The sequence below is a fragment of the Muscardinus avellanarius genome (genome assembly GCF_963383645.1).
Source record: "Muscardinus avellanarius genome assembly, chromosome: 10".
Lineage (NCBI taxonomy): Eukaryota > Metazoa > Chordata > Mammalia > Rodentia > Gliridae > Muscardinus > Muscardinus avellanarius.
In genome coordinates this window covers 61,257,574-61,270,645 of record NC_137796.1, presented here as the reverse complement: position 1 = coordinate 61,270,645, position 13,072 = coordinate 61,257,574, and the positions used below count along the sequence as shown (strand labels likewise).

General features: G+C 48.8%; 1 protein-coding gene across 1 annotated transcript in view; it reads right to left on the bottom strand.

Moving 5' to 3' along the window:
• Positions 1 to 13,072, bottom strand: part of KASH5 (KASH domain containing 5) — a gene marked incomplete at its 3' end in the record, with an annotated part of 28,781 nt that overhangs the window by 382 nt on the left and 15,327 nt on the right. Inside the window, exons 9-17 of the mRNA XM_080703332.1 lie at positions 10,971 to 11,048; positions 10,647 to 10,703; positions 10,298 to 10,357; positions 9,621 to 9,685; positions 9,369 to 9,459; positions 8,793 to 8,915; positions 4,837 to 4,895; positions 2,666 to 2,711; positions 55 to 119 (exon numbers count right to left, since the gene is read on the bottom strand). Of these exons, the coding sequence (XP_080559458.1) occupies positions 55 to 119; positions 2,666 to 2,711; positions 4,837 to 4,895; positions 8,793 to 8,915; positions 9,369 to 9,459; positions 9,621 to 9,685; positions 10,298 to 10,357; positions 10,647 to 10,703; positions 10,971 to 11,048 (644 nt within the window). The remainder of the gene's footprint in view (positions 1 to 54; positions 120 to 2,665; positions 2,712 to 4,836; positions 4,896 to 8,792; positions 8,916 to 9,368; positions 9,460 to 9,620; positions 9,686 to 10,297; positions 10,358 to 10,646; positions 10,704 to 10,970; positions 11,049 to 13,072) is intronic.

Here is a 13,072-nt window from a genome sequence, read left to right as displayed (position 1 = left end):
CTGGGCTTTTTGTCGGTCCCCAAGTCCCCTTCCAGTCCCTTTGTGTCCCATTACCTCTTAGGAGGGCTTCCTGGGATGTCTGCAGGGTAAGGGTCTTCCAGAGGAAAGGGGGGATCAGCCTGGGAGGAGAAATAAGACACATCTGAGGCATTGGGTCCTTGCTTGGGAGAGGCCTTGGACAGCTCACTGGACACAGTGACCACACAGAGGGTGGTGGAACACAGAAGCTAGTGTTAGAGCTTCTCTGGGATACTGTCAGGCTGGGTCCCAGCTCTGCCAACTTCTGGCTATGTGTCTCTTGGCAGGTCACTTCAGCTCTCCACAATTTACTTTCTGTACCAGTATTAGGAAATGGCCTAAGAAGATTCGAAAAAGAAGTTTTGGTTATTAATATATATTTCAAAACTTGGTTTATAGAAAGTGGAGTTCAGATCTGTAAAAAAGAAAAGCAGTTAGGGCTTGGTTATTGCCAGGCACTCAAGTAGCTGTTATAACACAAAGTACCCTCCCTAAAAGTAATTAGTAAATGGATATAGGAGTTAGGACCTAGGACTTTCACATTCTAAAAACAGGTTTGCATAAGAATTTCTCGAGTATGGGAGGAGGGCATGACCTTCTTGAAAGAGGAGCAGATACCGTGTGGACCTTGACCTTGTGAATCATTCTGGTCTTAACAACAACAACAACAACAACAAAAAACTAGGCTTATACCTGCAGTTAGGTGGGAAGGGTTTCTGCTAGGCCAGAAATCCCCACAAGTATAACAAAAGAGGTCTGCAAGGAGTTAAGGGGCAGACTTACACCTAGGTCATAGGATTAAGTGGTAGAACAAGACTGGGGGTCGGGGGTACTTTGTATCTATAAAAGCTGTTTTATATTTTGAACTTGTGACTCCATTTCAGGCCACTGCCCTATACTATCCTGTGATACTACAGGGCTGTAACTGTCTTCTTTATTTCTATCTTTGTAATAATAAACTCATTTAAGTCTTCAGCAAGAGTTCAGACTAGTTTATATCTAGCCTCAGTCTGAACAAGGACCCGTGTTTAGGGGAACAGTTTCCGGGAGCCTAACAGAGGTCCCCAGGAACAGTGCCCCCAAACCATAACACTTTCCCCATCTGCTGGTCAGGGACAATGACAGTCCCCACAGAGTCTACAGACTAAATGCGTGAATGCAGGAAAAAAAAGGTGGGGAGGGGGCTCAGAACAGATACAGGTACAGAGTGAGTGCTCAATAACATGTGAGCTATTCAGTACTATTATCTATATTTCCCACCCCATTCTGAATGTTTCTGATCCTCCTGAGAGCAGAGGCCCTATCCCCTATAGTGCCTATGTTTACGCTGGGCTGAGTATAGCATGGACTCTCCTCAAACCAGCAGTCTTCCTGCTGGTGCCAGAACTGGCAGGTGCTTTAAAATTAAAGCACAGTGGCGAGCTGGGCACAGTGGCACACACTTGTAATCCCAGTACTTGGGAGGCTGAGACAGAAGGATTGTAGGCTTGCAGCCAGCCTCAGCAACGTAGTGAGACCCTATTTCAAAATAAAATAAGCCAGGCATGGTGGCACACACTTGTAAACCCAGCATTTGGGAGGCTGAGATAGGAGGACTGCAGTTCATGGACATCTTAGTACTTAGTGTGCTCCCCCAACCCCATTTCAAAGTAAAGAATAAAAAATAGGGCTGGGGGTGTAGCTCGGAGGTAGAATGCCACTGGGTTCCATCCCAATACTGCAGACAAACAAACAAACAAACAAACAAACAAAATAGGGCTGAGGGTGTTGCTAGGAGGTAGAATGCCTCTGGGTTCCATCTCCAGTTACTCTGCAAGGGTTGGAGCCAACCCTCTACATGGTCCTTACCCCTGAGAGCTGGGTGACAGTTATGGCTGCTGTGGGATGCTGAGGTGGAGCCCTGTCTCTGTTTCCAGGGAAGGGAGTGTGCTGAGGAAGGGAGGAGGTGGGCTTTGGGGCCAGGCAGCTCAGAACCAAGCTTCCTCAGGGGCAGCCATCTTGGCTAGCTGGGATCCTGAAGAGTCCCACAAATGCAGGCATATGACCAGGCAGACTCTAGTCCTATCTCTTGCATTCCTCAGCTGAAGGCGGTGGGCTCCTTACCTCTCCCCACCAAGTTTCTTTCCTTTGCTTAATAAATAGGGATACACTCTCTACTTTTTTTTTTTTTTTTTTTTTGCATTGCTACTGTGAGAAGTGGAGAAGCCAGAGTGTGGGGCTCCAAGCAGGAGAGCTACAGGGTGCTGCACCCCCCAAGGTAGTTCTGAGTCTGGCTGGAGAGGACTTGCCCCCCCCCTCCACTAGACACCCTGCCCCTTCCCCTCAGTGTGTGGGCGCATATGCGTATGCATTTATGCAATCCGGAGGTGTAGCCACGTCTGTGAGGCCTGTGGTGTGGCTGCTGTAGCCCTGTGCATGTGGACTGGGGGTCTCTTGGGAACACTCTGGCCGCCCACTGGCCTCCCCCCACCTCACCATCCGCTCATTAGTTACAGTGAGGGCCTTGTTATCTCTTGGCCAAACGATTTTTCTCTCAGCTCCTGAGGAGTGGGGGTGTGATGTGGGGGCTGGGGAGGGAGGATTAGAGACGTCAGCCTCTGGAGCCTGCAGTGGGTGGGGACTGGGAGGGCTGCTGGGGACTGCCTACCTTGACCTGGCTCTCCACTTCCTCCTCTTCCTCTCTTCTGGGCAACCTGAGGGCCAACAAAGTTACTGTAAATACCCATCCCCTCTGCTGAGTTCTCTCTGCCTGCTGTGGGGGCGGGGAGGGGGCCTTCAAAGCAGGGGGTCTTAGCACACATCTGCCCCAAGGGTGGGCCTTTGGGGAGTCCTGCTCCTACTTGGCAGAGGAATTTTTATCAAACTGTCAAGAGTCTGGAAGCCGGGCATGTTGGCGCACACTTGTAATCCTAGTTCAGGAGGCTGAGACCAGAGGATCACGGTTCATGGACAGCCTCAGCTACTTAGTGATGCCTTCTGCAACTTAGTGAGACCCTGTTCCAAAATGAAAGAATAAAAAATAGGGCAGGGGGTATAGCTCGGAGGTAGAATACCCCTGGGTTCCATCCCACACCCACACACACACAAAAAAGTAGTCTGTGACCCCCTCAAGGATAAGGATAAGGGGGCCTCTTCATCTTAAGTCTCTTAGCTGCTACTTTTCAGTTCTCACAGCTGAGAACTAAGGCTCTGGTGCTCTCAGACTTCCGGGTATGTGCACACCCCCTCATTCCTGCCCAGTGAGTTGTGCCACTTTCAAGGACTCTAAGTCAATTGTTTGAGTTCGACCCATCCCAAATCACCTTTCTTAGGTGTGCAAACCCATAGCCTCTGCTCCTTCTAGGGTCACAGCTGTCTGAGCTCCTGAAATGCCTCTTTTGAAATTCAGGTCTCAAGCTGCCCACACTGATTGCCCCATAGAGACCCAGGTATCTAAACCACCAGCCAACACCTTCACCAAGAACTAGAGCTACAGCCTGGCAGCCTCCATTACTACCAATACCCTTAGGGATATGTGTGTTTCCTCAACCCTGCCTAAAGCAGGATCTAGCCTTGGAGGCCCCCAGCCTCTGCTCCAGCTGTCTGATCCCCTGAAACTTGGGACCTGGGCATTTCATCCCCCAGCCCTTCCTAGAGTCAAGCCCTCAACCCTGGCCACCTTTAGGGCACAGTATTCACCACCTCCCTCATTCTCAGCTTCCCAACCTGTGGTCACACTGCCCACCCCTCCAGAAATTCAGATGAAATCAGCCCTGCCTCCCAGGGCTGCTCCGCCTGTTTTCCCCCTCATTCCGGATGACGCAGGTAGAGGTCACAGCTCTGGAGCCCCCAGCCCGCCCAATCTCAGCTTTTCCCAGACAAGTCCAATTAGAGGCCATGGCAGCCAGCCTCATTAGTTGCTGCAGCAGGAGACTGAAAGAGGGGAGGGGGAAGAGGGAAGCACCGCAGGAAATCCAAGGCCCTAGAGTAGGTCCAGACAGCTAGTGCTTTCTCTATACCGAGTGGTCCAGAGATAGCCTAATAGCAATCATTCAACAATCACAGGGCTACAAGTGGAATCTCATACCAGCCCTACTGCAAACTAACCAAGATGAAATTTGAGAGTCAGGCATGGTGGCTCACACTTATAATACCAGTACTTGGGAGGCTGAGACAGGAGGATAGCAGGTTTCTGGCTAGCCTCAGCTACTTAGTGAGACCCTGATTCAAAATAAAGAATAAAAAATAGGGCCGGGCGATGTACCTCAGAGGTAGAATGCCTCTGGGTTCAATTCCCAGTACTGAAAAAAGAAAAAAAGAAAAGATGGAATTTAAACTTAGTCTGTCTGATTCCATGATCTCTTAGCTAGGAAATCTCTATGGGCCTGATCTGTGTCTCTTTCATCCTAGGGTTACATGGAGGCCTGGGGAAAGGGTGTTTCATGAGAGAATGACTTAGAAGCCAAGCTGTCCCACCTGCCTGACAACTGTCTTCTTGTCTTCTGTACAGGGCCCCACTCAGGTATAGCCTCCTCAGGAAGCCACCCCACCAGCAGGGTCAGGTGAGACTCTCCTCCTGGAACTGTCTGGGTCAGAGTCTGTTTCCCCCAGTCTCAGAGGTGCTGAGTTCTGTTGGAATCATCTAGTCTAAAGGCCCCAGGGTCCCCTCAGCAGAGGTGTGAATGGATGAATGGATGGATGGATGAAAAAAATGGATGAATGGGGGAATGAGTGGCATTTGATTCCCGCAGGGCACTTCTGGTCCCTGTATTCTAAAGATCCATGAATTGGATGTCACCCAAGGCAAAGTGATGGCTCAGTGAGGAATAAGCTCCTTACCGCATCAATGCCTCCCTCCTTCCTTCTTCAGGGCAGGTTGGCTCTTCCTCAAAGTTTCTCTGTAGAAAAAAGTTAGGTCTCCTCTGACTCTCCTCCCTCACAACCTGGGCCTCAGCCACGCCCAACCCACAACCATGCCTACTCTCCCCCCTTAGTCCCAGACCCTGTATACAATGGCTCTCCTGGATTGCAGCCTGTCTGTGTAGTGACCACCTTCTTCTAAGCTCTCCTCTTGTGCTTCCTGCTTGGGAATGACACTATCATCCCCCAGGGGCAAAAACCAAAAACCTGCTGATTATTCTTGATTCTACCAAGCCCCTTTCTCCTACAGGACTCAGGGAATCCTAAACCCCCAGGATGCCCCATAATTCTCACACTCTCCTGGGCCCAGAAGGAATTTAAGCATTTTCTTTACAACTGTTTTCTCTTCTCAGGTTCTCAGTCTTGGGCTGGCCCCACCTGATCCCCCACAGGACCCAGGGACCTCTATTTTCTCCAGAGACATCTCATCATTGCCTGTGACTTCCACCATCAACTGGACATTATCCTTTTTTTCCCCTTTTCCCCACCTCACTTTCTTGAATTTGGAATTGAATCCAGGGGCATTCTACCTCTAAGCTATACCCTCCTAGGCCCCCTTTTTTTGTGGTACTAGGTATTGAACCCAGGGGCATTCTACCTCCAAACTACATCCTCAGTCCTATTTTTTATTCTTTGTTTTTTAAACAGGGTCTCACTGAGTTGCAGAGGGCCTCACTAGTAGCTGAAGTTGGCTGCAAACCTGCAATCTTCCTCATCTCAGCCTCCCAAGTAATGGAATCAAAGGCATGTGCCACCATACCCAGCTCCCCCGTCCTTTTTATTTTTTGTTTTGAAACAGGGCATTGCTAGGTTTCTGAGAGCTTTGCTAAGTTGCTGAGGCTGGTCTTGAAATCCTCCTGTCTCAGCCTCCTAAGTACTGAGATTATAGATGTATGCCATCACACTAGGTTTGACACTGTTTTTGAAATACATTCCCTGAGCTCTAGCCTTGTGTACCCATTGCCTTGGAAGCCCCTATCACCCCTCAGGATGTCATCTCATGGTCAGAAGCTAAAAATGGGGTCTTGAGCTGGGTGTGGTGGTACAGTCCTATAATCCCAGTACTTGGGGGGCTGAGACAGGAGGACCACAAGTTCGCAGCCAGCCTTAGCTACTTAGTGAGGCCCTTTGTAACTTAGTGAGACTTTGTTTCCAAATAAAGAATAAAAATAGGACTAGGGTATAGTTCAGAGGTAGAATGCCCCTGGGTTCAATCCCCAGAACGGCAAACAGGAAGAAGGAAGGAAGGAAGAAAATGTGGTAGGGAGGGAGGAAGAAAGGAAAGCCAGGTTGGTGGCATATGCCTATAATCCCAATACTTGGGAGTACTGAGACAGGAGGATCACAGGTTCATGGCCAGCCTCACCTACTTAGAGAGGCCCTCATCAACTTAGTGAAACCCTGTTTCAAAATTTAAAATAGTAGCCAGGCATGGTGGCGCACACTTGTAATCCCAGTACTTGGAGGATGAGACAGGAGGATCACAGGTTCATGGCCAGCCTTAGCTACTTAGTGAGGCATTCCACAACTTAGTGTGAGACCCTGTTTCAAAATATAAAGAATTAAAAAATAGGGTTGGGGGTGTAGCTCAGGTAGAATGCCACTGGGTTCCATCCCTATTACTGCAAAAAAAAAAAAAAAAAAAAAAAAAAGGACTGGGAGTATAGCTCTGAGGTAGAATGCCTCTGGGTTCAATCCCCAGTATCACAAAAAATAAAAAGTCTTTCCTTCTCATTACTCCCCCACTTAGAACCCATGTATCCTCAGGCCTGTCTTCCTACCCAAATCTCTGTTCCTTTTTCTCTATCTCTAAGATCCTGACTTGGGTCAGGCTTCATCCCCACTGCCCCAGCCTTCTTCCTGGCCTCCCTGCCTCCATTTGTTCCCTCACATAGACCTAGAGGGATATTTCTATGCCCAGAGCGGATCCTGTCCCTCTTTGCTCACAGCTGTAGCTTGGAGGTAGAATGTCCCTAGTTTCCATCCCCAGTAACACACACACATACACACACACACCACACACACACACACACACACACACACACACACACACACACTTCATAGGGGAATTGCTAAACTTTTCTGCTTTTCTTTTGATACTAGGATATAACTCAGAGCCATTCTACCTCCAAGCTACACCCCTAGCCTAATTTTATTTTTTGTTTGGAAACAGGGTCTCACTAGGTTGCTGAGAGCCTAGCTAAATTGCTGAGGCTGGCTTTGAACCTGCAATCATCTTGTCTTAGTCTCCCAAGTACTCAGATTATAAGCCTGCACAACAATGCCTGACTTCAGTTTCTCCTTTTTTTTTTTTTATTTTTGGTGGTACTGGGGATGCAACCCAGAGGCCTTAGACCTCCAAGCTACACTCCCAGACCTATTTTTAAAAAATATATTTTATTTGGAAACAGGGTCTCACTAAGTTGCTGAGAGCCTCACTAAGTAGCTGAGGCTGGCTTCGAACCTGTGTGATCCTCCTGTATCAGCCTCCCAAGCGCGGGGATTACAAGTGTGTGTCACCACACCCGGCTTGAGCTTTTCTTATAGGTGCACACCTGCAATCCAAGCTACTTCAGCTTTTCTTATATTAAAAATATAAACTGCTGCTGGGCTGGTGGCGCACGCTTGTAATCCCAGTGCTTGGGAGGCTGAGATAGGAGGATCACGCAGGTTCAAAGCCAGCCTCAGCTACTTAGCGAGGTTCTCAGCAACTTAGTGAGACCCTGTTTTCAAATTAAAAAAAATATTAAAAATAGGGAGTATAACCCGGAGGTAGAAAGACCATCCCCAGTACCACATATATATATATACTGCTTGCCTGACATGGTGGTGCACACCTGCAATCCAAGCTACTTGGGGAGCTGAGGCAGGAGGATGGCAAGTTCAAGGCTAGTTTGGGCGACTTAGGAAGTTCCTGTCTCAAAGAAGACATAAAGGGGGGCCAGGGATGTAGCTCAGTGGTACAACACTTGCCTAGTATTCATAGGGCCCTCGTTTGATCCCCTGTATTGCAAAAAAACAAAAAACCCACACACATCCCCCCAATACATAAATGCTTCATGTATCCTTGTGATAGGATGAACAACTTACTGTATTCTTACAGAACAATTTATTTACTTATTTGTGGTACTGGGTATTGAACCCAGGGGCATTCTACCTCAGAGATACAACCCCACCCCTATTTTTTTTTTTTTTTTGCAGGTCTGGGGATGAAACCCAGGAGCATTCGACCTCCGAGCTACACCCCCCCACCCTGTTTGTTCTGTTTTTTTATTCTTTATTTTGAAACAGGGTCTCACTAAGTTATGAAGGGCCTCACTAAGTAGCTGAGGCTGTCCGTGAACCGCGATCCTCTGGTCTCAGCCTCCTGAATGCTGGGATTACAAGTGTGCACCACTACGCCCAGCTCCCAGACCTATTTTTTATTCTTTATTTTGAAACAAGGTCTCACTAAGTTGTGTAGGGTCTCACTAAGTAGCTAAGGCTGGCCGTGAACCTATGATCCTACAATCCTACTGTCTCAGCCTCCCAAGTCCTGGGATTACAAGCCTGCGCCACCATGCCCAGCTCAGAACAATTTAAAATAAGGTGATTCCTTACAGTGTTTCCTAAAAAAGAAAGCAGCAAAGCCATGCCTGATTTGTGTGTTTGCTTTGTTCACTTGTGCCTACTAGCAGGTCACCCCTAGAAGGCAGGAATGGTGTCCTGTTTGGTTGTGTTTGATGTCCAGCATATAGCAGGTCCTCTGTAAACATCTGCACATTGAACAGGGAATAAACACAGGTGTGAAGAAGCCAGCTTGAGTGGCCTTGGAGTTGCTGCCCTCTTCCCCGGCTCTAGGACTCCTAAGGTCTCGGAGCCCTTCCCCTTCTCACCTGTCCCCCAGCTGAGGCTTCAGATGGAAACTCTGCTTCCTCGCTGGGCTCACTGATGACCTCTTCAAACTGCCATACTCCACACAGAGGACTGGAGAGGTCAGCATCTGCCACTTCTTGTTTCTGTGGAGAAGTTGTTTCTGAGGTCAGGGGAGCCAGACTAAGGCAGAAGACAAGGTCAGAAATGGAGATGGCCGAGGCATAGGCTGGGAATGGGATGGGAGAGGGAAAGGGCGAGTGTGAGGCTGGGGTTGCGGAGGGCATGGCAACAGGAACTCAGGAGTTTGGTGCTGGGACCATGGACTGGGTTAGTCATAGGGGCAGATGGGATAGGGATGGTCGGGGTTGGGTCAGAGTTGGTCCTGGTCTGGACCTGATGCTGGCAATGGCTTTGGGGCTGGATTTAAGGTAGAAAGAAAGTTGGAGAAGATTGGGATTGGCGGGGGAGGTTGTTTGTCAACCAGTTGCCCAGAGCTCTGAGGCCATGGGCTGGGCCAAGTATAAGGGTCAAAGCAGGGAGACACCAGAACTTCTGCCTTGGTGGCCTCCAGGCTATTCCAAGGGTACCAGGCCCACCTGCCGGATGGCCTGGATCTCCAAGCCCAGCGATGGGGGTAGCAGTGTGGTCCAGCCCAGTCTTCTTCTTTCCTGAGCTTCTTCAGGTAGCCTGGTCACACAGACAGAAGAGGGGAGGCTGCCTTCAGCCTGCCTGCCCCTGCCAGTCAGCCTGCCTGGGGTCCCTGCCCTGCCACCTTGGGCTGGAGGCCAGGGTGTCCCTGCCCTTGAAATCCCTCCTCCCTCCTCCCTCCCCCCTGACGTTCCACTCACTCATCAGGCTTCTCGTGGGTCTGACTCAGCTGCTCCTCCAGGTGTGAGATTTCCAGCCTCAGTTCCTGTGAGGGAGGTGGAGTGTGAGGGGCACCTAGTTCTCCACTCTGCTCCCCCACCCTTCCTGGGCTCCTCTTCCATGTCTTCTCCCCTTCCCCAGACCGATACCACCGAGGGGTTAGGGGAAGAAAGCAATGACAGAAACTTTGGGAGCAGTAGGAAGACAGAAGGTAAAACACAGCCAGCAAAATGAAAAGAAGGAAGACAGGAGCAGAGACACATGGGAAAGTCAGACCAGATGGTAACAGACTCAGAGGCGAGAGAAACGCAGAGTGCAAGAGACTCATAAAGAACAGAGCCCAGGTCACCCAGGGAGACAGACAGACTTGACCCGGAGACAGACAAGAGTTCCAGTGAGCCCCGCAGAGAGACAGAGAGATGAGAGGAAGACACAGAGAATGAAACTGAGCAAAAGACAGAGATACATGGAGGGAGGAAAGAGTAGAGAGAAAGTGAAAAGACAAAAAGATGGAAACAAGAAGCCAGGTACCAACACTTAAGGTATCTATAGAGTGAACAAGAAGCAGGGAAGAGAGGCAGAAAATCCAGAGATGCCCGATAAGAGAGGGCCAGGCCAGGCCAACTGCAGGGTGGCTGTGGGCACAGATGGCCATTACCTGGGTTGTCATTCTGTACTCCTCCAAGGTCCTGGACAGGCTCTCTGTGTGGCGAGTGCGCTGGGAGAGCCCAAAGCCACCTGAGACCAGGCCCAGCCCCCACAAACCACTGAGGCTTCTAGTGGTTGGAGTCGGGCTGGGGGCTGAGGGGATTCAGCCAGGGCCTGAGGGAGGGCACTGGGGAAGAGGGGCTTTCAGATCCCAGAGTCATGCTTTGGACCTTGAGGAAACCCTCCCACCCCTCTGGGCTGCTTACGCAGGGACCAGACCCCGGTGGCTTCCCTCACTGAAGGAGAGGCAGAAGATAGATGGACGGGTGTGCACAGAGGGCAAGTGCTTCCTTTCTCACCTCAGAGAGGATGGCATCTCGCTGGCAAATGAGGCTTTCATACTCACAGAGCTGCCGCTGCCAAAGAAGGAGGCTGTCCATCTCTCGGGCCTCCTTCTGCCCCCCTCCCCTCTCCCCAGGCCCTTTCCTCAACCTCCTAAGACACCCCTGGACATCAGCTACTGAGGGGGATTTCAGCCCAGCTGCCTGGGCAGCCCTGGGAGCCTGGCAGCTTATTTTGGTGGAAGACCTCTGCTCTCAGCAGGCTGAGGTGGCTGAAATTGGTGATGGTGAAAATGGCCCTGGGCATGATGGGAAGTTGACAGGCATGAGCGAGGGCAGCACCTTCAAAGCATCCTTCTCTGTGGCCAGCTCTTCACTCCTCCTCTTTACTCCATCCCGTTCAGCCAAGAGCTTCCCGTTCTGGAGAAAGAAACAGCCGCAGGTCACATTCCCTTCAGCAAATAGTGACGTCAACATTAACAGTTGACACCTGATGTACATCAGGACTTAGGCTGCATATTTTGTTTTAGCCCCTTTAATCCCTCCAATCATCCTACTGGGACCTAGGCTTGTAATTTCTCTGTGTGGCTTCCCATCAATCAAATGGGAGATAAAATCCTTCCTGGGGTGGTTGTGAGGATTAAATGAGCTAATGATAGTTTCTAATATTTACTGAACACTTTGCATATGCTAACTCATTTCTTATTTCTTTTTTTTGTGGTACTAGAGATTGAACCCAGAGGCATTCTATCTCCTACCTAGACCCCCTAGTCCTATTTATTTGTTTGTTTGTTTTGCAGTACCAGGGATTCAACCCAGATTCTCCCTCCAAGCTAAACCCCCAGTCCTATTTTTTATTCTTTTTTTTTTTTTTTTTTGTGGGTCTGGGGATGAAACCCAGGAGCTACACCCCCTGCCCTATTTTTTATTCCTTATTTTGAAACAGGATTTCACTAAGTTGCGGAGGGCCTAAGTAGCTGAGGCTGGTGGTGAACCTGTGATCCTCCTGTCTCAGCCTCCCAAATACTGGGATTATAAGTGTGTGCTACCATGCTTGGATATACCTATTCCTTTTTAATTTTTTAAAATTTTGAGTCACAATCTAAATTGCTGAGGCTGGTCTCGAACCTGCAATTCTCCTGCCTTGGCTTCCTGAGTAGCTGGGATTATGAGTGTGTCAATGCATCTGGCACACTTTTGTGTGTGTGTGTGTGTGTGTGTGTGTGTGTGTGTGTGTGTGTGTGTGTATGGTACTGGGATTTGAACCCAGGGATATTCTACCTCTGAGTTAGACCCTATTTTATTTATTTTGAAATATAGTCTCAATAAATTGCTAAATTGCTGAGGCTGGCCTCAAACCTGCAATCTCTCATGTCTCAGCTCCCAAGTTTTGGGATTACAGGTATGTGCCACCATGTCCAACTTAAGTAGATTATTTTAAAGCCAACCACAGGTTTTGTTATAATTTTACCCATAGCTACTTCAGAATTTATTTACTTGAAGACTTATTTCCTTTAGCAAAACCATACAAATATCACCCTCAACAAAATCAATTCCTTAGCATCATACTACACTTAGTGTGCTGTTTTTGTTTTCTCACAAATGTCTTTACACATTTAGTTTGTTTGAATGAGGATCAAAATAAGGCCTATCATTGATTTTGTTTGATTAAGATGTTTATTAAAGAGCCGGGCGTGGCGGCGCACACTTGTAATCCCAGCACTTGGAAGGTGAGGCAGGAGCATTGCGCAGGTTCGCAGCCAGCCTCAGCTTCTTAGTGAGATGCTGTTTCCAAATAAAGTATAAAATAGGTCTGGGGAGCATAGCCCCTTAGTTCCACCCCCAGTACAAAAAAAAAAATGTTTATTAAAAAAAACCTAACAGGCCGGGCGTGGTGGCGCACGCTTGTAATCCCCGCGCTTGGGAGGCAGAAACAGGAGGATCGCGCAGGTTCGAAGCCAGCCCCGCGCGCTGGCTTAGGAGACCCTGTTTCCAAATAAAAATGTAAAAATAGGTCTGGTCTGGGAGTGTAGCCCGGAGGTAGAAGGGCTTCCAGGAACCCCAGTACCACCAAAAAAAAAAAAAAAAAAAAAAAAAACCTAACAGTAAATTCTTTATAGACACTCCATCTGTGGAAGAAATCAAGTCATTTGCCCTCTAAAATTCATGCATTTGCGTTACATTTGGCTGATCTTGCTATGGCTCCCTGTGGTCCCATTCAGTATAGATATTTTAAGCTGGTAGGTGGATCTCAGACCTTGTTGACTCTTGTTCAGTTTTTTGGCAAGAAAACTTCATGAGGGATGCTGTACATAACACTGTACCCTTCAGGAGAAATGCCATATCTGCCTGTCCTAGCAATTCACAGTAACATCATTCCCAATTTTATAGAGGATACTGAGGAGAGGCTATGAAACTTGCCCAAGGTCACACCAAGAGTAAGT